This window comes from Miniopterus natalensis, chromosome 17, assembly GCF_054644295.1.
Source record: "Miniopterus natalensis isolate mMinNat1 chromosome 17, mMinNat1.hap1, whole genome shotgun sequence".
Classification (NCBI taxonomy): Eukaryota; Metazoa; Chordata; class Mammalia; order Chiroptera; family Miniopteridae; genus Miniopterus; species Miniopterus natalensis.
Genome location: NC_142097.1, coordinates 17031601 through 17058609, shown reverse-complemented (window position 1 = coordinate 17058609; position 27009 = coordinate 17031601). Strand labels below are relative to the sequence as shown.

Below are 27009 nucleotides of genomic sequence, written 5' to 3'. Positions count from 1 at the left end.
AGGTCAGGAGGAGGGGCTAGCACTCATGAGGCGTTCCCCAGCCCATAGCTTTTATGGTTCCAGTAAAGGGCCTGAGCCTGCCCGGCTGGCCTGGTGTGTCTCAGCGGTTGAGCATCAACCTAGGATCCAGACAATCAGGGTTCGATTCCGGGTCAGGGCACATGCCGGGTTGCGGGCTCAATCCCCAGTCGAGGGCATGCGGGAGGTAGCCAATCAATGACTTTCATCATTGATGTCTCTCTCCCTCTCTCTCCTTTCCTTTCTCTGAAATCAATAAAGATACACTAAAAAAAAAAAAAGGGCCTGAGCCCAACATGGGCTGGACACACAGTGAGGCTCTTCTCTGTCCCCTCTCCCAAGCCATCCTAACAGCTCAGCTTCCCCTCTTTCACCCAGGCAGATTCCTCCCTCCTGCCTGTCTACCCCAGTCAGGACAGTAATCTTAAACTCATGGCCAAGGGATCTTTATTGAGCTGGGAGGAGGAAGCTGAAGGAGGGAGCAGCGGAGGGCCCAGCTATATGGGCTCAGACTCCTACAGGTGACCAGGGGCTGGGCAGTCCAACCAGTACTGGGCAATGTTTCGTGGGTAGGGAGGGCTCACAGTGTCCACTCGCCGGTTGCGAAGGTTGACTCGGTAGTACTTGTCTGAAAGAGAGGTTGGGAGAGAGTGTGTGAGACCCGGTCTCGCCCTGCCCGCTGCTGCCCTGAGAAGCCCGGGTCTCTCCTGGAAGGATAAGTGAACATCACAGTGCAGGCAAGGACTCCGCCTGGCTCTCTGGAGTCACTGCCCAAGGGCTGAGTTCAGCTCATGGGAACTAGAAAGAACAGGGAGGACGACTGTTAACCCAGCTGCAGGGGTGGCAGGGGCTCCCACCTCCTGAGAAGAAGTAGACGCTCTGGTCAGGCTCGCATTTGGGAGGCAGAAGCCAGTCCAAGTCGTAGTTATAGTCGTTGGTTCCCAGGCCACTCTCCTCGCTGGAGAACAAGGACAGCCAGATCGAACGGGATTTCCGGGTCTGGCTGTGGCCACGGGCGGGTGCAGGGCGTGACCGGTAGCGTTTGCGGCTGCGGCGCTTAGAGTTAGCGGGGTGCGCAAACTTAGCACTCTCGGTTAAGGGGGAGAGGGGAGCTGAGCCTGTGACGTAGATCCGGCCAGCCATGGCTGCGTCCACTTGCTCTGGCAAACCAGGCCAGTCCTCGCTGATGGAACGAGGCTCTCCGGCACCACCTGTGGCAGGGGAGGGGTTAATGGGGAGCCTTGAGAGCCTGGACCCTGCTCCCAGCCGGGGGCAGTTCAGCGGGTGCTTTGCCCAAGGACACAGCAAGCTAGCGGCTGAGCCCAGCACCCTTGCCTTCTGACTCCCTGTTTAATGCCCTTTCCCCTGGCCTCCCTCCACCATATCAACCCCAGCCCCTCCTTCTGCTGGTTGTGCCCTTGGCTGTGCTAGGCAAAGTCCAAGATGTGGGGTCCAGGTGGAGGCAAGCCTCCCCGCAAAGGTCAAAACAGATGCAAAGTCTGGCCTGAGCAAACAGCTTTGGGTCGATAGCTCTACAATCACAGCCCCCTCTGGCCAGCCCAGCCCTCCCCCGGCCCCGGGGATCCCAGCCCTCTTGAAGACAAAACAAGAGCTGCCCTCCCTCCATACCCAAGGATCTGCCCCAGAAAAACTCAAAGACGTTCCTCCAGCTGTCCCGTTGCAGCATGACAAAGTGTCCAAACACGGCTGACAGGGAGCTGCCTTCGCACTCCTCCTGACTGGGCTGTTGCTGGAATTCGTACACCCAGTACTGTTTCCCTGCAGAGGGGTGGGCATGAGCAAGGCTGGGAAGCCCAGAGGCTGTTAAAGTGTTGAAGTTAGGAGCTCCAGGCCCCGGCAGGGCAAGCACGGGGTTGGGGGTGGGGGGGGACACGACACACAAACACACACACATCATCTAGGCCTGTCCTCAGTGGAGTGTGGGAAAAAAACTGAGACTGCTCCACTGCCTGAGTACCCCCAGCTCCTCCACCCCCTTAGTACCCTTGAAGAAGTAGGCCCTTTCCCGTCCACTGTAGCTGTGACTTGGGAGGGCGAAGGCTGCATCCAAGTTGTCCGGAATGCCCGTGAAGCCTTCAGAGATGTCCCGAGGGTAATCGGGGTCCAGGACACCATCCTCAAAGCGCCAGTACTGACTACCCTAAAGGGCAGGAAAGGAGGAGGGAGGTGAGGAGGTGGCAGGCTGGGCACAGAGGCAGAGTCCCCCATCCAAGGCAGCAGTCTCAGTTCTAGACCTGTCACCCAAGACCTGGAACCTTGGGCTTCCCTGTCCTCACAGAGCCCCAGCCAGGGACCACAGGCTAAGATTCAGCCTCCTTGCTGACCCTGCCCAACAACAGCACAACAGCCCTCAACTCCTGCCTAGATACCTTCAACCCTGATCCACAGCCCCTGGGCGTGGCACCTTGAAGAGGTAGGTCTTCCCCTGACAGTTGATGCGGGTGAAGGCAGCATCAATGGGGCCCTCTATACCCCAGACGTCTCGGATGAGCTTGGGGTACCCAGGCCTCACTGCCTTTTCATCCAGCTCATAGCAGTACTGCCCTAGAGTGGAGGAGGCTGTGTGAGGGAGGGGATGTTCCTAGGGCAGACCTCCCACTCCCAAGATCTGCCCCTGTAGTCACCTCGGAAGGCAAAGAGGGAACCATTCTTGAGGTCAGTGAAGGCATCAAAGGGCTTCCCACTGCACAGTGCCTCTGCTGAGGATTCGAAGATCCCTTGATCGGTACTCTCAGGCCATGAGACCTCCTGTTCTGATTCTGGGGTCTCTCCCACATGGTCCAGATGAGGGGTGTGCTGAGGAATCCTTTCAGATGGGGCCTGCAGGTTAGGGTTGAGGTGGGTGTTCTCTGGCTGTGGGGGGGCAGTGGTGCTTACGTGATCAAAGCCCCAGTAGTCATCTTCTGGCATAGTGAACACATCCCCTCGAGTCACTGCGGACAGGGTGGGTGGTGTGAGTCTCCAGCTGCAGAGGGGACCCCAGGCCCACCCATCCATTCTGAACGCACCTTGGGGCTTGCACTCAGCCTGGTAGTCAGCACAGCAGCTGTCGTAGTAAGAGCAGAGATCGTCACACTGACACTTCTTTTCGGCATTGAAGCCCTCAGCGCAGCGGTCCTTGCATGACTCTGTGGGGAGGGGGTGTCAGTTGGCACAGCCAAGCCCAGACCACCCTTGCCCACCCTACATTGGCCTAACTGGCCACCAACACCCTCCTGCACCTTGATCAGCCAGAACAACCCAGGCCAGCAGGGTCAGCATCAGAAGGGGCCTAGGGGGTGCCATGGCAGGGCCTCTAGGCGTGAGCCTGGTGTACTGGGTTCTGTGCTCTTTGCTCTGATGCCTGAGACAGAGAGGGAGAGGCGGGACAGAAAGGGAGGGGATCAGAGAAAAGGAGTGAGCTGCCTTCCCTGACGCTGTTTGTTCAACCTCCCGCCCAGCCTCCAGTGCCCTGACCCCCAGAGATTGCTGTAGCCCAGGGTTACATACCTGAAAGAAGAGCCTGGGAGAGCTGCAAACAGGATCCTTGCCAAGGTCAGGGTCATCTCTAAAAGGAAATAGTACAGTGCATCTGAAAGGCAGAAAGAAGGCCTCCACCACTTACTGGCTGTGTGACCTTGGGCAAACTGCTTCACCTGCCTTAGTTTTCTTTTTGGTAAAATGAGACCAACAATACTTGCCTTATGGGGTGTTGGGAGAATACATGAGTTAAGCAGACAAAATGACCAGTGCCTAGAGTAGCCCCAACTTCAGTCTCCATAAATGGTATTGATCCATGATCTGTTTGATCAGGCACATCCTGGCTGTGTGGCTCATCCACTCATTGTGTATTTAGGGCAGTGAAAGGGGGAGGGTAGGAGGAATGCTGGTAAGCACCCTGGGGAAATCTTTTAACCATAAAAGAACAAAGTTTTGTTTCTGGGTTCATCTCTTGGGTGCATTGATTTCCCCAAGCTGGTATTCACAACACAGAAAATTGAGTGAAGGTTAACCCTTTGGAATGGATTTGATTCCTGAGTTTTCTACTAAGTCACTGCTCCTGAGCAGGCCACTTCCTGTCCCCACCCTCAAGAGTGGTCTGGTTCCCCACACTTTAAGACTCTTGTGAGAAGTAGGATCCCTTTACCCAGAAAATGCCCACTAGCACAGAACGCCTGACTTTGTCCCTACTTTCAGGGGTCCACAGAACTCCTGAAGCCCTCCCACCACCTGGAGTAAGTGATCCTCAGAGTCTCCAGCTGATTTTTTTCTGTTCTATAATTAGAGAGGAGTGTAACTTTCGGCACTCCCTTTTCCATGGGCCTAAGTCGGTTCGTCTGTTAAATGGGAACACTAAGTCCTACCTCATAGGCAAGTTGTAACGCTGAACTGAGAAACGGGCATAAAAGGCCTCAAGAGTTGTACAGAATCGTTATGATGATCGTTTTAACTACTAGCAGGCGAGGGGTCACACTCAACGGTGCTGCTTACTCTTACACATCACCAGCGTCGAGGTTAAAACCGAGGCAGTCCTCTGAGGGCTCGCCGCCCGCTGTCCCCGCGCCCAGCGGAGGGGGCGGGGCATGCGACTAGGGGCGGGGCCTGGCGAGGGCGTGGGCGGGGCTGGAGACGACTTGAGGGTGGGGCTACGCAGGAGGCAGGGGCGGAGCCCGGCGGGACCGAGAGGGTGGGCGTCGGCCGGGGGTCCCCGCCTTCTCCCGGGCGGGGCTGCTGCAGAGCACCTTTTCCAGCGGATCTAGAGCGGGAGCGGTGCTTTGTTCCGCGGCTGCCTGCTACACCCTCCGGCGCCTGGGTCCACCCCTTGCCTCCCACCTCCCTCCTCCAGCCCTCCTCCAGTATCTGGGCCTGCATTCCCTTTCCCAACGGCTTCGTCCCTGATCCCGCCTTCACCCCTCCCCAAAGTGCTGGCCAGCGCCCTCGCCTGGTACCCTTCTCTCATCCCTCCCTCCTGCATCTCCTTCCCGCTGACCTCCTCTCGGGTCCCCCTTTTCCCAAGGTTAGCTCCTCTGGTCCCGCCCCTCCAGGCCAGGGATGTTCCCTGCAACCCCGCGCCAATGGTCCTGACGCTGCTCCTCTCTGCCTACAAGCTGTGCCGATTCTTCGCCATGTCAGGCCCACCGCCAGGCGCCGACCGGCTAGCGGTGCCGGGGCCAGACGGGGGCGACGGGGTGGGCGCGTGGTGGGCCGCTGGCGGCCGCGGGACCCACAAGGTGTCGCCCGGGGTGGGCACCGAGGTGCGGGGCGCCCTGGAGGGCGCGCTGCCCGAGCTGCAGCAGGCGCTGTCGGCGCTGAAGCAGGCGGGTGGCGCGCGGGCCATCGGCTCCGGCCTGGCCGAGGTCTTTCATCTGGTAGAGGAGGCCTGGCTGCTGCCGGCCGTGGGCCGAGAGGTAGCCCAGGGTCTGTGCGACGCCATCCGCCTGGACGGCGGCCTCGACCTGCTGCTGCGGCTGCTGCAGGCGACGGAGCTGGAGACTCGAGTGCAGGCTGCGCGCCTGCTGGAGCAGATCCTGGTGGCTGAGAATCGGTGAGGATGCCCGGCTGCGGGGAGGGCGCCGCGTGGTGTGGGGCGGCCAGGGCGGTGGGGGGCCTGGATCTGTCGGGTGCCTTGCACTGTGCTTGCACTGCTTCACTGACTTACCTCGCCAAATTCCGGCTCTACATCCACGCTGGGGATCAACGTATCCATTTTACGAATAAGAAAACTGATGCTTGGGAAAGTTTAGTGACTTACACAGTGTCACACAGTGAAATAACGGTGCAGCCAGAATTCACTGCCAGGGCTAATGAGGTGAGGAATGAGACAGGGAGAGGAGGAATGGCATAGTAGGGCAGGAACTTGTCCCTGATTCTGAGGATTTATCCCTGATTCTCCCACAAGTGTGAGATAGGATCCTCTTGCCAATGCCCCCCTAAACCCACAGCCCTCCTCCCCACAGACCTGGATGCCTTTCTAGGCTACCTCCTCCCTCCTGTACCTTCTCCCTCCCACTGAGAAAGGGAGAGAACACAATGCTCAGAGAATGGGAGGAAGCCCCTTTCCTCTCTCCCCAGGCTGAAATGAGTACCGATCGATCTAAGGGCTACTTGCCCCGCTCATGCCACCCCCAATCCACCTCCTGCTTCCTTCCTTCTTCACTTTGGTCCATGTAATAAGCCAGACATGATCTCATTCTGCAGCTGGTGGTAGGGATCAGGAGGTTTTCTGCTGGGATGCATGGGTGGAGGAAGAGGAAAGTGAGGTGCGGAGCTAGGCGGGGACCAGACAGAGTGCATGGTCTTCATCCCTTCCCCACATTGTGTCAAGATACAGTAGGTGGGGTCCAACTGGGGCCTGGCTGCCACTCTCTCGCCTGCTTCTTGGGATCTCCCCTATAGAATATGAGAACGCCTGAGTACTCACATTCTCTCTCCTTTGGTGCCAGAGCAGATCAGGCTGTTTCAGTCCAGTCTCGCACTGAAGTCTCAGGCCCCTCAGGTTTAGAAGGGTCACTTTCCATTCATGCGGCTCTCACAAGTGTGATAGTCATAGGTTAGGGGTGCTTTCCTTGCCATTTTCAGAAAGTAAAAATAACTTGGTGGGTGGTGGAAATGATACAACTCTCAAAAATGCATGAATGAAGAAATTTAAATTGGGAAACCAACTTAGGGTTCTGCTTGTTCAGTAAGTCATTAATCTCGCATCTAACATCAGGTGTCCTGATGGGAGTGGACCATACATTTAGAGGTCTAGCAAACAGAGTGGGTGCTCACTGGATGTGTGGGCCCATGTTGGTGGGTGTGCCCTGTAGGTCTCGTATGTGGGGTGGGGCAGCTATAACTAGAACTCCTGGGGAGTGGGTGCAGCCAGCCCCCTAGAAAGAGAAGGGTTACAAGATGCAAATATCGCTGATATTTTTAAGGCTGACAATAGCAATTCTCACATGATTCAGAACTACTGAGAGAGGCATCACACTAACCAGTGTCCCTGGTCCCAATAAACCACGTCCTGGTTCAGGCATTGGTTCAGGCATCACTTCAGGACCAAGGACAGTGCCCAGCGCCCGTGGTCGGCATTAAAATCCTTCCAAAGAAACGCAGTCTCCTCACCCCTCTACCCTGTGCCAGGAGGAGGCTGGAAGGGAAGGAAGAGGGGGTGACGCAGATAATTTGTGTTTATGAAACATTTTTCTTCCCCTACCAACCAACCTCCTTTTAAAGAAGGTTCTTCTATCAGTGTACCCACTCCTTTTACTATTCCCTGTTCTGCAGCTCCCTTCTTCCCAAAGTACTTCCACATCCACTTCCCAGGAGCCCAGGTGACAGCTTCCCTCGCCCCCAAATACTAGGATAAGTCCAATAGGATAGGGCCCTTTAAGCTTGGTCCTACAGCACCCAGTGAGGGCCCCGTCTGACTACTAGCCCTCTAAATTCACAGCCCAGCCCATCAGGGGGCCATAATGAGGTTAAATGGTTTAACTCAGGGAAGTTAAATGGCTTTCCCAAAAATACACAGTGAATAAGTGGAAGAGACATATATATATACACATATATACATCCTTGTATATGTATGTGTATGTACAATTTCCCCTTCCTTTAGAGGTGGGATTTGAACCCAGACAAGCTGCAGAAAAATTGGGAGTTTTAACAACAAGCACACAGTTCAAGTTCTGTGCAGGTGCCAAATGTATAGGGACAGGTGAGGGTTGGGGGTCAAGAGACTCAGAATAAAGTCCTCTCTCTGAACTGATGTTCCTGAGCAAGCCCTTTCCTTCCCTGTCCCTAGAAAGTGAGGGTGTTGGATTAGATGACTGCTTAAGCACATCTTGGTTCTGATATTCTCAGAATTTATGAGTTAGATTGCACAAAATACAGATGAAGGATCTTGAAGACAAATAGATATGAGTTCAAATCCCATCTATGCCTCTCCCAGCTGTAGAACCCTGGGTTTGTCTTATAACCTCTCTGAGCTTTGGCGTTTTCATTGGGAAAAGGAACAACTGCAGTGCCAGCTGCCCAAGTGGATGATTAGGACCCATCTGAGAGGCTCAGTCATCAGCTCAGAAAAGCACTGTTGAACTTATGCCATGTTCTAGGCTAACTAAGCTGGGCTCTGTAGTGGACACAAAGTCACAAGAACTGTGGTCGTTGTGGCACTCACTGGGCAAGGGCTTCATGGCTGGCTGGATCTCTAAGTCTTTGGGGCTAACACCATCTGTGGAGGACATCATCTGTGGAGGACATCATTTGTGGAGGTCAGGAAGACAGGAAACTTTCACCTCTGCCTGGAGTGTGGAATCTTTCCTGCCTGCTCTCTAGCCTCCAGGTTTTCTCCCTTGGACCTCTCCCCTCCACAGCAGTCAGAGTGAGTTTTCTAAAACCCATGTGTGACCAGGTCACTCCCCCTCCCAAAGACTTTTGATGACTCCTTATTACCATCAAGATAAATGCCTTGAGATGGCTCAAAAGGCTTCCAGGAAATTTTTCTCTATCCCCTTGAACCCTCTGCCTCAGCCACTTGAAGTGGCTTCACTTCAGTACGGCTGAGGCAGGGGCAGGTCCCCAACTACATCAGCTGTCAGACATCTCCAAGTCTTTTCATACATCTATGCCTAGAATGCAAGCTCCCCTTCTCTTTTCCTTATTTTACCATTTTTTATTTTTAATTACAGTTGACGTACATTCTTAGTTGCAGGTGTTCATCCCAGTGATTAGACATTACATAACTTACTAAGTGATCATCCCAGTAATTCTCTCACCCATCTGGCACCATACATAGTTATTAGAATATTATTGACTATATTCTCTATGCTGTACTTTACATCCCCGTGGCTATTCTGTAGCAACCAAATTGTACTTCTTACTCCCTTCACCTTTTTCACCCATCCTCCCAACCTCCCTCTCATCTGGCAACCATCAAAACATACCTATGAGTCTTGTTTCTATTGTGCTTGTTCATTTATTTTGGTTTTTAGATTCAGTTGTTGATCTCTATGTAGTTATTGCCATTTACTTGTTTGTAATTTTGATCTTTATTTTTCTTCTTCTTCTTAAAGAAGACCCTTTAACATTTCATATCATAGTGGTTTGGTGACGATGAACTCCTTTAGCTTTTTCTTGTCAGGGAAGGTCTTTATCTGTCCTTTGATTCTAAATGATAGCCTTGCTGGGTAGAGTAATCTTGGTCATAGGCCCTTGCTTTTCATCACTTTGAATATTTCTTGCCATTCCCTTCTGGCCTGCAAAGTTTCTGTTGAGAAATCAGCTGACAGTTTTATGGGAGCTCCTTTGTAGGTAACTAACTGCTTTTCTCTTGCTGCTTTTTTTTTTTTTTAATTGATTTTAGAGAGAAATAGGAAGGGAGAAAGAAAGAAACATCGATTTGTTGTTCCACTTATTTATATGCATTCATTGGTTGCTTCTTGTATGTGCTCTGACCACCTTCCCACTGAGATCCCTCAGTCTGTTCCATGCTTCCATGTCTCTGGATCTATTTTGTTCACCATCTTTTTTCTTTTTGCTCTTCTGATTTGGTGTTTTTTGCTTCCTTATATTCCAAATCACTGATTTGATCCTCGGCTTCATCTACTCTACTTTTGATTCCCTGTAAATTATTCTTCATTTCAGATAGTGTATCCTTAATTTCTGATTGGTCCTTTTTTATGCTGTTGAGGTTCTCACTAAGTTTGTTGAGCATCCTTATAACCAGTGTTTTGAACTCTGCATCTAGTAGATTGTTTGCCTTCATTTTGTTTAGCTCTTTTTCTGGAGTTTTGTTGTTCTTTCACTTGGGACATGTTCCTTTGTCTCTTCATTTTGGCCACCTCCCTGTGTTTGTTTCTATGTATTAGGTAGAGTAAGCCTCATAGAGTAGCCTAATGTAGTAGGTGTCCTGTAGGGTCCAGCTGCACAGCCTCCCCAACCACCCAAGCTGGGCACTAGATGTGCCCCCAGTATGGGCCGTGTACAACCTCTTCTTGTAGTTGAGCCTTGGTTGCTGTTGGCATGTCAATGGGAGGAATTTACTCCCAGGCTGATCAGTTGCAAGGAATGGCTTCGACCATTGACCACTGACTTCCAACCACCGTGGAGGATCAGCTGTGCAGGGCCCACCCCACAGAGCAGGACTAACTTCAGCAGGGCTCTAGTTCCCCCTGAGTCTGCCCCTTGAGTATGTTGCTTGTGGAGGTGGTGGGGTAGTAGTGCTTCAGCGTGGTCTGAAGCTGTCCACTGGGCATGCAAGCTCTGGGGCCTGGGGGGAGGTGTAGGCCAAGGTCAGACACCACCTGTGTTCTGCCTTGGGCCACCTGGCATGAGCTACAAGGCAATCTGCGTATGGCTGCTACTTGTGCTGGGCTTGGAGGTGCTCCAGCGAAGCCAAGCTCTGAACCAAGGCTGGCTGCTGCTAGTGCTGGGTCTAGGGAGAGCTATGGGGCTCACTGAAGCCAGATGCTGTTTGTTTGAGAGATTTTAGGAAAGTCTGAAACGTGAGCCAAGACAGGCCACTCATATGGAAAAGCCACTGGAAACAGATTGGGAGGTAGGGCCTGAAAGTTGCTTGGGGCAAGGCCTCAGGGAATCAGCTGGGCAGGAGAACAGTGATAGCCAGGTTGATGGAGTCTCACATATGGCTCCCGCCGAATGGCTTTGTGAGGGGAGGGCTCATCAAAGAAATATTGACCTCTGCCAGCACTTCTGTCTGGGAGAAATCTGTCCCCCCACTCACCCCCCAGCTCTGGCCCTGCTGCTGGACAATTCAGTTTCTCTCTGTTTGTCTCTGGTGCCTTTCAAGATGCTACCCCCATGTTGGAGCTCAGAGGGAGTGAGTCTGTGTGCAGGCCCTTTAACAGGAACTGCCTGGGACTCCAGCGGCCCCTGTCTCCCTCGGCCTCAATCCCCACTAGTTTTTACAGCTAGAAATTATGGGGACTTCTCTTCCCGCCACTGGGGCCCTGGGCTGGGGGTCCTGGCGTGGAGCTGGGACCCCTCGCTCCTCAGAGGGGACCTCTGCAACTGAGACATTCCTCCCAGTTTTTATCCACTACCCATGGGTGTGGGACCAGCTTGTTCCTGTCTCTGCCCCTCCTACCAGTCTCAGTGTGGAGTCATCTTTAATTCCCTCGTTGTAGGATTTCCATTCAGCTTGATTTCAGGCAGTTCTGAATGATGGTTGTTCTGTAGTTTAGTTGTAATTTTGTGGGAGGAGGCGAGTACCGTGTTTTCCTACGCCTCCAACTTGACCAGATGTTCCCCTTGTCTTGACTAATGTCCCCCCCATCTTTCTGACTTAATCCCATGGGCAACCACTCAATATATAGTGCATATCTTTCTGTGTTCTGGTAAAATCTTTGTTCTAGTTTTGTGAATATATTTTTAATTTACACAAATTGTGCTGTGTTATATAGCACATTCTATTTCTTACTTTCCCCTACTCAGTGTTATGTTAAGATCCTTCACGCTATGTTACTATCTGCTCAGTTACTTGTAACTGCTCCATAGTCTTCCAGACTGGATACCTGCCCATGTCGTCCCTTCACTCTCCCAGGCTTGACACTGGCTGTCCCCAGTTTCCCCCACCACAAATAACACTGCAGAGAATTACTTTGGCTATGCCCTTTTGTGGATCTGTGTTACAATCTCTTTGGAATATAAACCCAAGAGCCTTAATTTCTGGCTCATAGGGTGTGTGCCACCTTAATTTCATCCATTCATCCCAGTCTGCCCTCCAAATGGACTGCCCCAGCCAGTACCTCCACCCACAGAGCTCCAGGGTGTTCATGGCCCCACACGTCACCAATCTTTTGTGCTACCCAGCTTCTACTTTTTGCCTAATAGGTGTAAAGTCATTGCTGTTTTAATTCTCACTTCTCTGATTACTAATGCATTAGAGCATCTCTTTGTTAACATTTTGGATTTCCTCTTCTGTAAATTGCTCATTTATGTCCTTTGCCCATTTCCTGTTGAATTTGCTGCTTTTTTTCTTGTGGATTCGAATATTTATTTATATATTCTATATATGAATCCCTTGTTGGTTTTATATTTTTCCTTGCTGGTTTTAGACATTGCAAATATCTCTGGTCTTATTTCTATTCCTCAAACATGCCAAGCTCATCAGCCCTCAGGGCTTTTGTCCTGACTCTTCTCTCTGCCTGTTATGTTCTCCCAGATACTTATAGGCAGGGCTCTCTGGACATTTAACCCTCAGGTGGCACCTCCCCAGACATATCCCTGCACCCAGGCACTCTCGATTACATCACCTGGTTTTGCTATCATTATGGTGATAACACTATTATACTGTGAATTCATTGTTTACTTGCTTATTGTTTGTCTCCATATTAGCTGAGTCACTCTCAGTCACTAACTTCAGCCACTAGCACAATGCCTGGCACACCGTAGGTTCTCAATAAATGTCTGTTGAATGAAGGAATAAATACACCCCAGTCACACAGCATGAAGTGGAGAGAAAATTGACAGCAAGGCTAAGAGCTATGTGCTTTGCAAGTGACACTTCAAATGATGATGAGAAGTTAACATTTATTGTTTCCTATGTGCCAGGCACTGTGGCAAGCATTTTACATGGATTAACACATTCATTCTCATCATAAACCTATAGAGTAGTGTGTTTTTTAAAATCCTGTTTATGAGATGAGGAAACTAAGGTAGAAAGATAAAGGAACGTACCCAAGGTCCCGCAGCTAGAAAAAGGCAAAGAATTTGAAACCAGGATCGAGGGGGTCTGCCCCAGAGTTAGGTTACTTATCCAGGACACATACTGCTTCTCCGGCGCAGGGTGTAGGGAAGGAAATGGGTGTGGCCAGGAGGAAACACCCTCATAATCAGAGAAGCTTGGTGCTCCCCGGCAAGAGGTGGGGAGGGAGGCAGGGAGAATATTGTGCACCCTCATGTCTTTATGACACTAGTGAGGCCCACAGACTCAGCAGGCCCGGCGACGCCGCCGTCTCCCTCCACTTTCTCTCGGCAGGGACCGGGTGGCGCGCATCGGGCTGGGCGTCATCCTGAACCTGGCAAAGGAACGCGAGCCGGTGGAGCTGGCTCGGAGCGTGGCAGGCATCTTGGAGCACATGTTCAAGCACTCGGAGGAGACGTGCCAGCGGCTGGTGGCGGCCGGCGGCTTGGACGCGGTGCTGTACTGGTGCCGCCTCACGGACCCGGCGCTGCTGCGCCACTGCGCGCTGGCGCTGGGCAACTGCGCGCTGCACGGGGGCCAGGCGGCGCAGCGCCGCATGGTGGAGAAGCGCGCGGCCGAGTGGCTCTTCCCGCTCGCCTTCTCCAAAGAGGACGAGCTGCTGCGGCTGCACGCCTGCCTCGCCGTGGCGGTGCTGGCCACCAACAAGGAGGTGGAGCGCGAGGTGGAGCGCTCCGGCACGCTGGCGCTCGTGGAGCCGCTCGTGGCCTCCCTGGACCCCGTCCAATTCGCCCGCTGCCTGCTGGACGCCAGCGACACGAGCCAGGGCCGCGGGCCCGACGACCTGCAGCGCCTAGTGCCCCTGCTTGACTCCTCACGTTTGGAGGCACAGTGCATCGGGGCTTTCTATCTGTGTGCTGAAGCTGCCATCAAGAGTCTGCAGGGCAAGACCAAGGTGGGTGCAGGTGGGTGTGTGTTGGGGGGGCGGGGGGGGGGGATTAGATGGCACCTGGGAAGGCTTCCCAAAGCAAGAAGCATGAGGAAACAGTCATTCTGGTCTTGAAGGCAAGACCAAGGTTTTAAAGCAGGGGACGCGTGTTTCTATAAAGATTACCCAGGTGCTGCGTGGAGATGGAACTGGCAAGGTTGTGGTTGGAGGAAAGGGGGCCAGATAGGAGGCCATGGCAGGGTGCAGTTGGGATGGCAGAGGTCAGGACTAGGGCACAGAGAGACAGAGAGAAGTGGACAGATTCCAGAGGTGCTGAAGAGCTAGGATTAGGACTTGGTGGGCGGCTGGGTGAGGGAAAGGGAGGAGCTGAGGATGATTCCTGACTTTGGACATAGGCAACCCAGTGGATGGTGGCACCAGGTACTGCAATAATATGAACTGCGTGAGAGACAGGTTGAATTTGAGGTGCATGAGAGATGACCAATTAGGGAGCTCCAGTGAGCTATTTTGTCATTTGGGTCTGGAGCCCAGGAAGGAGATGGAGTGTAGAGAAAGAGGCCTGGAACAGTGGGTCAGTGTGTCAGCGAAACAACTCCCACCTGAGTCCCCAGAGGTCCCCATGCCAAGGGTCTGACTTGAAACCTTTGCCCTCTGCTTTAACTTGCTGTGTGAACTTGGGTATCTGGCTTCCCCTCTCTGAGCTTCTATATGTCTCATATTTATCTTCTGGAAAATTGAAAGAGTGGACCACAACAGCAGTTCTTTGATTTTTTTGGGTTTTGCTTTTTGGGTTTTTTAAAAATATGCCTTTGTTGGTTTCAGAGAGAGTAAGGAGAGGGAGAGAGATATATATAAACATCAATGATGAGAGAGTCATTGATCGGTGGCCTCCTGCACGCCCCCCGCTGGGGACTGAGCCTGCAACCCAGGCATGTGCCCTGACCAGGAATTGAACCAAGATCTCCTGGATCCTAGGTCAGTGTTCAACCGCTGAGCCATACCAGCTGTGCCACAACAGTAGTTCTTACCCTGGATGTGGGACTAGTAAGTTAAATTATCAAAAGTTTGTATTTTTATTTTTTAAAATATTACAGAATCAAGATTATCCCTATAATGTGACCTTCCCTACTTTCCATTCCTGAGGAAATTGGGGGATTGGTGGCAACTGGTGCAGAGGGAGTGGTGCACACAGCATGAACCACCCTCTGTGTGCCACTATGGCCTTCTGGGGGCTGCTCAGAGGAGTGTGTCTCACAGATGATTGTCACACATTGTGTATGTCCCCACAGATCAAGGAGACACTTGCGTTAGGGGGTCTTGAGGCCTCTTCCAAGGTCCAGCATTCTAGGAGTTTCTGATTCTCCTCTCTATGCCCTAGAGGTGGGCCATGGGAGGACTGACTTTACAAAGCAGGTCATTTTGCTTTGGGGAAAGAGCCTTGAAAGGGAGTTGGGAAATATTGCGTCTGGACAGCATGACCACCAGCTCTGGCACCCCTTTCCCAGCAAGGCTAATGAGTGCAGTTCAGTAAAGACATAATAAGCCCCCACTCTGTGGCCTGCAGTGTACCAGGTTCAGGACTCTAGGGGTAACTAAGACATGACCTCAGCTTATCATCCAGTGGAAATTGTATTATCAACTAATGTCAGTGGCATTCAGAGTGTGGTACAAGGTCTAATTGGAGGTGTGGGTGAAACTGTGGGGAAATCAAAGCAGGCTGCATGGAAGAGGTGCTAATCAATTTGGATTCCAATGGATGAATAGGATTCCCCCAAACAGGCCGGAGGAACTAAGGGCCTGGGAACACCATGGGGCAAGGCCCAGAGGTGCTCAAGCCTTCGTGAGTGGGTGTCAGACAAGTGTGGGTTGGCGAAAGGGGAGGTGAGCTGAGATGGTGGACAGAAGCTGCACTGTGCCAGGCCTGGCAGCCATACTGAGAGCTCAGACTTTATCACTAGGACAGATGGAAGCTGTAGAGGGGAGATATGAAGAGGATCTGCCTGTTCAAGAGCTTTGAGGGAGCTTCTGGAGGGGGAATCCAGAGGACTCTGTGATTTGCTGGATGAAGGCAGGGCTAGGGCAGGTGGTGGGACTTTCAGCAGCGAAAAGCAGCTGGGCACAAAGGAGGCACTGGGCATATTTGGGGGCGGCTGGTTGGAAAGTTGGCAGATACAAGAACACCCCCCCCCACACACACACACACACACACACACACTCCTCCCTAGGTATTCAGCGACATCGGTGCCATCCAGAGCCTGAAACGCCTCGTTTCCTACTCCACCAACGGCACCACGTCGATGCTGGCCAAGCGCGCGCTGCGCCTGCTGCGCGAGGAGGTGCCCAGGCCCATCCTGCCCTGCGTGCCCAGCTGGAAGGAGGCCGAGGTCCAGACGTGGCTGCAGCAGATCGGCTTCTCCCAGTTCTGCGAACGGTTCCGGGTATAGCGGGCGCCGCCCCCCCCCCCCCCAGGGCCCCTGGCCCCTAGGGGCGCCATGCGCGCAGGCCACCTCGCCCCTCCTGTCCCGCAAGCCCCTGGCGCCAGGGCGGCCTTTTGGGGGCGGGGAGCCTGTACTCAGCAATATTCGGGGTCACTAGGCTCTAATCTGGGTCTCGTCCGCTGACCTCCCTTACTCCGGGCTCCGGTTCCCGCCCCTTGCGCCTTGTGCTTGGGGTCCAGGGCTTTCTTACCCCTCCCCCTCCCCCCCACCTATCCCCAGGAGCAGCAGGTAGACGGCGACCTGCTTCTGCGGCTCACGGATGAAGAACTGCAGACCGACCTGGGCATGACGTCGGGCATCACCCGCAAGAGGTACGGAGCCTCCTGCCTCCCCGCCCCCGCCCCGTCTACACGCCTCCTCAGCCGCTAGCCAGCCTGAGGCAGGACTTCTCCTTGGGGCGCAGGTTCTTTAGGGAGCTCAGGGAGCTCAAGACCTTCGCCAACTACGCTACGTGCGACCGCAGCAACCTGGCCGACTGGCTGGGCAACCTGGACCCGCGCTTCCGGCAGTACACGTACGGCCTGGTCAGCTGCGGCCTGGACCGCTCCCTGCTGCACCGCGTGTCGGAGCAGCAGCTCCTGGACGACTGCGGCATCCGCCTGGGCGTGCACCGCGCGCGCATCCTCACGGCCGCCAGAGGTCAGCCTGCGGGCGGGGACCCGCCCCGGTCCCGCCGCCGTCCCTGGAGGGGCGAGGGGAGACACACGGTGCAGCCAGACGCCGTGAGGGACTGGATTCTGAGGATGCAAAGATGAATGTGTTGCGCTTTGCCCGCAAGAAGATCCTAGTCTGCCCAGCTGGTGTGGCTCAGTGGTTGAGCGCGGACCTAGGATCCAGGAGATCACAGTTTGATTCCCGGTCAGGGCACATGCCCGGGTTGCGGGTTGGATCCCCAGGAGGGGGCGCGCGGGAGGCAGCTGATCCATGACTCTCTGAACATTGATGTATCTCTCTCCCTTCCCTTCCCTTCTCTGAAATCAATAAAGACATATTTTTTTTTAAAAAAGGAAAAAAAAAAAGTTCCAAGTAGGAGTAAGGCAGGCATATAAACAGGGGGGTGACCACAATAGGAGGCATGCCCAGGACTCCAGTGGGAGCCTAGAGGAGGCACTGCCTACCCTGTCCACCCAGGTCTAGGCATTTAGAGGATGCCTGGCCAGGTCTTGACGCTGGGATGGGGGGGGGGCAGCAGGAAGAGCAGGCAGGCAGAGGGAACAGCATATGCAAGTATGGAGGTGAGACAGAGCATGGAGAGCCCATACTTGAGAGTGGGAAGACAGGTGGCTTGTTCTATTAAACAACAGTGTACACAGTATGGGTTCTGAAGGTACTCTAGGGAGGTCAAGGGCTCTAGCAGCCCTCTTTATTTACTGTTTCATTTACTAATTTACTATTTAGCTAATTTTTAAAATCCTCACCTGAGGATTTTCCACTGATTTTTTTTAGAGAGAGTGGAGGGGAGGGAGAAGGGGAGGACCATTGATGTGAGAAAGACACATTGGTTGGTTGTCTCCTGCACACGCCTACAACCGAGGTACTGTCCTTGAGCAGGAATTGAACCTGCGACCCTTTGGTCAGTGGGCCAACGATTTAACCACTGAGCCAAACCGGCCAGGGCAGTTTAGCTAATATTTATTGTCAATTACTATATGCCAGGTCCTGAATTAAGTTTTGAACAGGTATTATCTCATTAGGCTCTACATCCATTTGATGCAGTGGGCATTAATTTTTTAAATCAACTTTTAAAAACTTTTAAAGAATGAAAGAGGTATAATTTAACTTAAAAGTGTCCAGTTTGCAGGGTTTGAAAAAATGTCTACTCCTGTGTAACTACCATCATAATCAAAGATAAAGAAAGTTTCCATCAAGGGTATTAATTTTAAAGATGATGAAACTAATGTTTAAAGAGTTTAAATATCTTTTCCAATGTTTAAAAGCCAGTAAATAACAGAATTAGGATTTGAAACCCTCCCCTCCTGTTTCATAAACAGACAAATGTTGTCTGTGAATGTTAAGTCTGAATATTATAAGACGATAGATTCTTTTCATTGATATATCCATTCAGCAAGTACTTACTAAGCTTTGTTCCATGCTTTTGCTTCAACAAAAGCAGGTCAACTTTTATCATTTTTACTTTGCAGCTCTCAGGAAAACCTTAGGTTTCATTTTTTAAAAAAAGGATCCTATGGAAAAAATAGCTTACAAATCTCTCTTCTATAGAGAGTAGGGAGCAAGGAATGTTTTTAAAAAATATGTTTTTATTGACTTTTTTAAAGAGAGAGGAAGGGAGAAGGAGAGAGAGATAGAAACATCTCAAGCCCACAACTCCGGCATGTGCTGTGACTGGGAATCGAACCAGCGACATCCTAGTGCATGGGACAACGCTCAACCAACTGAGCCACATGGGCCGGGCAGCAGTGAATGTTTTTTTTGTGTGGTTTTTTTTTTTTTGTATTTTTAAGAAAATAAATCTTTATTTCAGAGAGAGGAAAGGAGAAGGAGAGAGAGACAGGCAGAAACATCAATGATGAGAGAGTCATTGGGAACTGAGCCTGCAGCCCGGGCATGTGCCTTGACCGGGAATCGAACCTCGATCTCCTGGATCCTAGGTCAATGCTCAACCGCTGAGCCATGGCCGGCCGGGCAGCAATGAATGTTTTCTAAGTGGAGGCAATGACACGCTCAGACTTGGATTTTAGAAAGATCCCTTTGGTAGCTGTGCAAACAGATTAGACTAGGCAAGTGTGGGCCTGGGGAGAGCACTGAGGAGGTTAGAATTGGGGGCCTGGGCATAGGGAGGGCCCTGAGGCTGGAGGAAGAATCCACAGAGCACGGTGACTGCCGCTGAGCACTGAGCATCAGCTCCGGGAGGGCAGGGCTTGTTCTGTTCACTGCTGTATCCTAAGTGCCAAGGATGGTGCCTGGCACACAGTAAGCGCTTAGTAAACATTGTTGAGTGAATGAATGAGAGGTAGGAGTTGAGGCTGACACCCAGGTTCCTGACTTTGGTGGGAAACTAGGAGGAAGGGGACCACTGGGGTGTTTAGGACAGGTTGGGTTTGGAGCGCCTGTGGGGAGCTGGCTGTGCAGGTCTGGAGCTCCAGAGAGAGGGCAAGGCTGGAGGTGCATTTCAATGTCCCTCAAACACAACGCCTGCCTCCTGAGAGGGACTCACCAAGTGTTAGCTGCCTTCCTTCCTGTAGGCCCCATCTCCCTACCTCAGTGACCCTTTTTGGAGCAAGGCACCCTGCCTGGGCTGGGCTGGGCTGGGCTGGGCTGGGCTGGGCTGGCCTGAGAAGGCTGGACGGGCGAGGGATGATGTACTTCATTATGGGTGTTGGGGAGCGGCCACCTTCACCATGCTCTCTCTTGTCGCCCTCAGAAATGCTACACTCCCCGCTGCCCTGCACTGGCTGCAAGCCGAGTGGGGACATTCCTGATGTCTTCATCAGCTATCGCCGGAACTCAGGCTCCCAGCTGGCCAGGTGAGGAGGAGCGGGCAGGCCGCAGCCTCGGGCCTTGGGGCGAGGCCAGGGCAGTGACACAGGACCTCTTCGCAGCCTCCTGAAGGTGCACCTGCAGCTGCATGGCTTCAGTGTCTTCATTGATGTGGAGAAACTGGAAGCAGGCAAGTTTGAGGACAAGCTCATCCAGAGCGTCATGGATGCCCGCAACTTTGTGCTGGTGCTGTCGGCCGGGGCACTGGACAAGTGCATGCAGGACCACGACTGCAAGGACTGGGTGCACAAGGTAAGTGCTGGCGCCTGTGGTCCCAGCATTGGCCTGCGGCCCGGGGGACAAGGCTCTCCTCCTATTCCTTCTCATCTGCACACCCCACTAACCTCCGTGGCCCAGGTGGAAGTCAGGAGGCACAGCTCTGACTGTAATAGGACTCTAGCAAGTCACTTAGGCTCTCTGAGCCAATTTTTCTCATTTACAAAACAGGGATACTTACCTGTCCTATTTACCTTGTAGAATTGTTGTGAGGGTCAGAGAGGGATGAAAATGCTTTGAAAAATAGCCTCCATGAGGGAAGAGGGGCAGGTCAGCACAGTGATAGGCACAATGGAATCATTAAGAACACAAAGCTAGCCTGACCAAGTGGCTCAGTTGGTTGGAGTATTGTCTTGTAGACCAAAAGTGGCAGGTTCAACTTCCAGTTAGGACTCATACCTAGATTTTGGGTTCGACCCCCGGTCGGAGAGGCAACCGATTGATGTTTCTCACATGGATATTTCTCTCTCTCTCTCTCCCTTCCTCTCTCTCTAAAATCAATAAAAACATACTTTCGGGTGAGATTTTTTTTAAAAAGAGCACAAGGCTATGAGTTTGAATCCTGGCTCTGGCCTTGAGCAAGTTACTTCCTCCCAATGAGCTTCGTGTTTATTACTGTAAAGTGGATAATTATAGTACCTAACTCCCTAGGATATTGTTATAGGGATTAAAAGAGCTAAAATTTATGAAGCGCTTAGCAGAACACCTGGCTCTATAGTAATTGTTCTATGATGGTAGCGATTACTAGTATTAATATAATTATTATGAGCACTGTTTAACTCACCATTGTATCTCCAAGTGCCTGACACATAGTAGAAACTTACTGAATACTTTAGAACAGATGGATGGATGGAGCCATATCACATCTGCAGGTTATTATTCATTAATCAATGAGTAGGAATTGGGGCCAGGGCTGAGGGATACAATAGTCATCTGAGATGGGGCCCTTGTCCTAAAGCAGCTAAGGAAGCAAGACTATGCCCAGAATGACTAGATCATATATAAGTTGGTGTCATATATAAGCCGGGTAGATGAACCTCTTACTTGCCCTAGGACTATGGAAAATGGAAAAAATATTAAGGGCAGGAATAATCAGGGAAGGCTTCATGGAGGAGACAGGACTTGAGAAGAGCCTCAAGAATTTAGGTAAGTGGAAGAGAAGGCATCCCTGGCAGGGGAACAGCATGAGCAAAGATCGAAAGAAGGGATGAGAAAGGTGCCAAAAACCTACGTGCATCACTGCTATTGCTCTCCCCGTCTCACAGATAAAGAAACTAAGGCTCAGAGGAGTAGGATAGCTTTTGCCATGGCCACACTGGTGTAGAAATCAGAAAAGCTGGGCCTTGAGCTCCGTCTCTCTGACTCCAAAGCCCATGCTCTTTCCCAGGACCTGTGTTTCCTGGCACAGATCTGAGGGTGTTTGTGGGAGGTGGTGGGACAGGGCTGGGTTCAGCTGACACCAGATGATTGTCTGCATTTCTTCCCAACTCTACATTCAGCGATGTTACATTGGTAGCTTAAAGTCAGCCATGGTGGGAGTATTTACAGTAAGGAAATCAGTAAATACTACAAATTGGGGTTTTATTTGTTGGTTTGTTATTGTTTTTCTCCCTGGATAGCTAGCTAAGCATTTATCAGCCCACCACGGGCTGGATAGGAACTGTGGAATGAGGTTGCAGAGGCCTAATGTGCTTACAGCACTGAGAAAAGAGCTCCCATGAGTGCGGTGATGCCCCCCTGGTGGGTTTTGAGGAGAAGGCTCTGACGCTAGAGTGCAGTCCAGACTGGCAGTGGGAAAGGGGGTCAAGCCCCAGAGCTGTGTTTTAGGGGTTGAGTACTGGGCTTGGTTTGGGGATGGGGTGCTGATCTGTCAGCCTGGAGGATGATGTCTGAAGGCCTAGAGCAGGTGGCAGGTGGCCTTTTGAGAGAGAGAAGTGCCTGTGATCTCCATGAGAGCTCAGACCCTGCCTTATTCACACTGTGTCCCTGATGCCTAAAACCATGCATGGTACAAAGTAGGCCCTTGAAGATTTTATAGAATAACTGAATCGGTGATAAAACAGATTAGTGATTCTGATGAAGCTGAGATGACTGGGGAAACCGTAGATATCAATTAGGTTTACAAGAAGACTCATCTCTAATCAAGTTCTTCACCAGCTGCGTGATCTTGAATAAGCCATTTTTCCTCTCTTGGCCAGCCTCTGAATCTGTGTAATGAGCAGTGTGTGTCTTTGGTTCTGTGTAATTCTGGATGAAGCAAATGTCTAAAGGATTCCAAATCAATTGCTGCAGGGTCAGAATTCATCCAGATTCTCAGTAGAGAGGTAGAGGGCTTGGTTGAAACAACCCTGGACCTGGAATTTGAAGGCATGAGTCAAAGCCTGGCACCTCCTCAGCTGGGGGTGGGGGGGCGACTTGGAGCAAGTCCCTTCCCCTCTCTGGGCCTCCTCCTTCTCATTTGCAAAGTGGAGAGGTTCCCCCAGATGTCAATCAAGGTTGAAGTTATGCAGGTACTTTCCCCACAAAGGCTGTGCTCAAGGGTCTTGGCACCTACTGTTTCCCCAGCAGACTGCAAGGAGGGAGGAGGCAGGCGGGGTGGTGGGAGCCTTTGCCTTGGACCAGTCCCAAAGGCTCCATCATCCCTCCTTGGTTGTTTTTAGTGCTTAATTGCCTTTGGTTTTAAAACTCCTTTCCCTGAAGCCATATTTAGTGGGTAATCAATATGGAAAACCACAAGTGAACTGCACTCAGGGAAGTCCAATCCCTGTGGTTCTCCCTTGAAAGAAAAAAAACCCAAAACATTAAATAAGCATTTACCAGAGCACTCATTAATAGTAAGTAATATTCTCAGAACAACCTTGCGAGATAGGTTTATTATCCCCACTTTACAGAAAAGGAAATAATGGCACCTATTATTTATTAAGCATGAACTACCTGCTAGGCGCTGTTCTAACCACTTGCCATAGGGTATCATAGTCATTCCTTCCAATGATCTTACAAGATAGGGACTGTCATTAACTCTGTTTTACATATGAGAAAACAGAGGCTTGAGAGCTAGTTGCTTTTGCCTCAGGTCACAAAGCCTGTGTCAGAGACTCAATGTGACCCAGATCTGATGATTCCAGAGTGCACTCCCTAACTACTATGCTATGTTGTCTCCATTCATTCATTCATTCAGCCAGCCAGCCAGCCAGCCATTAAGTATTTAGCCAGGGCCGACTATAGGCATGGCTTTGTGAAAGATACTGAGATAGAGGGTGAGTAAAAACCAAACATCATCCCTGCCCTTATGTCTGGTGGGGAAGACAGATATTAAGTAAATTACTCATTAATTAACTTAAATTGATGACTGGTGCATGTGCTGCAGAGGCTATGAAAGGGAAGACTTCCCTGGGAAAGTGTTAATTGGATTCCAATCAGAAAAATGAGTAGGTATTAGCTAGGTGAAGGGGCAGGGAAGAGTGTTCCAGACAGGAAACAGCATGTGCAAAGGCCCTGTGCAGGGAGGGAGGAGGGCAGATCTAAGGGGCTGCTGGGTCTGTGTGGCTAGGAGGACAGTGCAGACTTGGCATCTGAGAAGTGAGCTGTGGCCAACCACACAGGACCTTCAGACCACGTTAAGGAGTTTGAACTTTATTCTGAGCCTTGAAAAGTCTTAAAGAGTTTTAAGTAGGGAGTGACATGATCAAATTTGCACCTTGCAGAGTAGCTGGGTGAAGGGGCAATGTAGAGAACAAATTAGAAGGGGGCAAGAAGTGGATGAGGGCAGACCTGGTAGAGGAGAAAGGGGAAGGGTTGGAGCAGGAGAATAGAGGGGGGGACGTAGAGAAAAATGGGTGCAGGTGGTGCGATGTTTTTTTCTGACACAAAATTATGTGGGGTTCTTCCCACACCAACACCCAAGTCTCCAATTCACCAACACCAACTGGGTGTCCCATCATTCAATTCAATTCTGATACTAACTACCCGCAGCGAGTGTCAGACTCCACAGGTAAAAGGGCTCTGTCCCACAAGTCTGCCCTCGCTTCAGATGCCACCCGAAAGTCCCAGGTTCCCAGGCTACCCACGTCCGGGTTCCCAGGCTACCCACACTCCTGTTTGACTTGGCTACAAATTCAGGGGTTCCTATGACTCTCCCCACTAGGTTCCGTAATTTGCTAAAATGACGTGCAGAACTCAGGAAAGCACTTTACTTACTGGTTTTTTATAAAGGGTCCAAGGGCAAGGTACGGGGGTGGGGCGCAGGCCAGGGAGGCACAGAGCTTCCATGCCCTCTCCAGGCCACTCTCCCAGCACCTAGATGTGTTCACAACCCACCCTCTTGATGGAGGTTTAATTATGTGGCATCTTTAAGTCTCTGGCTGTTGGTGATTGAACTCAATCTCCAGCCCCTCTCCCCTCCCGTGTTGGGGCAGCTAAAAGTTCCAGCTCTCCAATCAGAGCTTGATCCTCCCCCCACCAGTCCCCATCCTGAAGCCATCTAGGCACCCCCCCTCCCCTGCCTGTCGTCTGGAGAGTAGAAGGGTTTTAGGAGCTCTGTGCCAAGAACCTAGGACAAAGACCAAATATTTATTTATTCATTCATTTATTTATTTATTAAATATCTTTTTCTTGGTTCTAGAGAGAGGAAAGGAGAGGAAGAGAGAGATAGGAACATCAATGATGAGAGAGTCGTTGACCGGCTGCCTCCTGCACGCCCCTTACTGGGGATCAAGCCCGAAACCTGGGCATGTGCCCTGACCAGGAATCGAACCATGACCTCCTCGTTCATAGGTTGATGCTCAACCACTGAGCCACGCCGGCTGGGCTATTTATTTTTTATTATATCACAAAGGGTGAGGGAGAAGTCAAGGTGGGCTTTAGGACCAGTAGCCCACCCTGGGCTCACCCTCAGGCTGTTGTTTGCCCTTCCAGTGTTGGCCTGGCCCCAGGGTCCCTAGCTGGGAACCTTGGTATCTTCACCCTCCCTTCTCTCTCCAGGAGATTGTGACTGCTTTGAGCTGCGGTAAAAACATTGTGCCCATCATTGATGGCTTCGAGTGGCCAGAGCCCCAGGCCCTGCCTGAGGACATGCAGGCCGTGCTCACCTTCAACGGCATCAAGTGAGCGGAGGTGGGGGGGTGAGGGGGGGTAGGGGGTGGAGGGTGGATACACAGACCTTGCAGCCAGCAGCTCCCTCTACCCAGCCCTCTGACCCACCAGCCTCTGTGCCCACAGGTGGTGCCATGAGTACCAAGAGGCCACCATTGAGAAGATCATCCGCTTCCTGCAGGGCCGCACCTCCCAGGACTCGTCTGCAGGCTCCGATACCAGTTTGGAGGGTGCTGCACCCATGGGCCCGACTTAACCAGTCCCTAGTTTCCAAGTCCTGCTGTAACCCCCATTTCCATTATCTCCCTGGAAGGAGCAGCTCCTCACGCCGGCCTCCCTGAGCTGAGACAGCCTAGGCCCTTCTCAGGAAATGGCTCTCCCTCTCCCAGACCCTCATGGGCCACCTCCAGCCCAGCTTCCTCAGTATCCAGAAAGGGAAGGGAAGCTAGGCATCAGGGGTGGTAAGGGTTAGGCCGCCCTTAGGCCCTGCCACCAGGTTCTCTGTCTCAGGTTCACTGATCAATTCTGGAGACACTGAAGAGCGAGGGTTTGCTACACACAACCCCCTCTCCCTGACATTCCCCTGCTTGAGTAGGGGAAGTCAGGCAGCCTCTGACAGGAATTAAGGCAATGCCCAGCCCTCCCAGCCAAGCATGCCCCTGGGCCTGGGAACCGGAGGGGATGAGAGCCCACTGGTGGCTCTCCACCTACACTGTGCCAGTCCCTGGCTCACTGCTTCCTGCTGCCCTGTGGCCTTGCCCTGTTATCACTCAGTGCCCTTAGCTGGCCTGGCCTGGTCCCAAGCCCCCTCTCACCCTCCCTGAGGTACAGTCTCTTTTGCCACATCTGGGGTCATGGCTGGGCTGAGGCGGCCCCCACTCTGGCTGGTTTGCAGCTGCAGCTGGGTCTGAAGCACTCACAGGTGTGTGGGCGCTCCCTGCTTGGGCCTGGGCAGGGAAGGCCATGTCTCAAAGGGCTGCTAGCCACCCTCCCACACCTTGGTGCTGGGCCTCAGGCCCCTGCCCCACCTGGCGCATCTGGCTTCCCAGTTCCTCCTAGCAGTAGCCCCTTGGGAAGAGGCAATGTCCTGACACTTGCTACCTAAAGTGTCATTCTTGACAGCCAGCACTGGCTCACCAGCAGATGCTGGTCAGGTTACTCTTAACCAGGAAATCAAAGGTATCAATCCAGGCTTGGGACTTCTTCCTTCCACTCCCCTCCCTGCCAAAGATACTGTTGAGCTGGCCCTAGCCCCAACTCTGGCAATACATTTAAATCACCTGGGAGTTTTGTTAAAATTCCATTCAGGAGACCTGGGCCTCAACTTCCATATTTCTGATTCCCAGGTGAGCCAATGCTGGCTGTCAAGAATGACACTTTAAGTTGCAAGGCTCTGAAATACAAGTCCCTCACACACCTTCAGCATTTCCCAGCACCCCACCCCATGGACTCCACAATCATCAGAGCAACCCTACCCAGTATTATCTCCATTTTACAGAGGAATCGAATGATGTGCTGTTTTCCAAATCATGAGTGGCAGCCCAGGACCCAGACCTGGCCTCCTGGTGCTCAGCCCACTGCTGGTGGGACTGCTCTCTTGAGAGTCATCCTGGAGGCTGTGACCTGGGCTGGGCTGCTGCCCCACAGACAGCTGGCTTCTTCCTTTCCCCAAAGAATATAGAAGTGGGGATAGGTTTTTGACCCAGGGGCTATACAAAAATAAATGAGCAGGAACACCCCTCTGCCCCCCTTCCTCCAGGAGGGTAGGGAGGCTCCAGCTAACCAGCCTGTCTCTTCCCTAAAAGTAGTGTGTTCACACCTCAAAGCTGGCTCCGCTCCCAGAGTGCCTCCTGCAAGTGCTGGTCAGGTCACTCTTAACCAGGAAGTCAAAGGTATCAATCCAGGCTTGGGACTTCTTCCTTCCACTCCCCTCCCTGCCGAAGATACTGTTGAGCGGGCCCTAGCCCCAACTCTGGCTTAGACTGCACTTCCTCCTTCACGCCACTAGAGGGCCCACCACTGCCAGGTCCTGGATA

General features: G+C 52.1%; 2 protein-coding genes across 2 annotated transcripts; one reads left to right on the top strand and one right to left on the bottom strand.

The window, feature by feature from the left end:
* Positions 1-533: 533 nt before the first annotated feature.
* VTN (vitronectin) lies at positions 534-3330 on the bottom strand. Its single transcript, XM_016201895.2, has 8 exons — positions 3261-3330; positions 3048-3167; positions 2664-2972; positions 2444-2583; positions 2023-2179; positions 1648-1797; positions 876-1229; positions 534-646 (listed from the first exon to the last, which is right to left on the bottom strand). Exons 1-8 carry the CDS (start codon positions 3322-3324, stop codon positions 534-536), a joined length of 1407 nt encoding a protein of 468 aa, XP_016057381.2. The 5' UTR covers positions 3325-3330.
* A 1748-nt stretch (positions 3331-5078) lies between these two features.
* SARM1 (sterile alpha and TIR motif containing 1) lies at positions 5079-26083 on the top strand. The gene is made up of 9 exons (XM_087826016.1): positions 5079-5563; positions 12998-13616; positions 15836-16048; positions 16328-16419; positions 16512-16747; positions 19491-19593; positions 19669-19858; positions 24863-24984; positions 25100-26083. Exons 1-9 carry the CDS (start codon positions 5094-5096, stop codon positions 25227-25229), a joined length of 2175 nt encoding a protein of 724 aa, XP_087682142.1. The 5' UTR covers positions 5079-5093; the 3' UTR covers positions 25230-26083.
* The last annotated feature ends 926 nt before the right edge of the window (positions 26084-27009 follow it).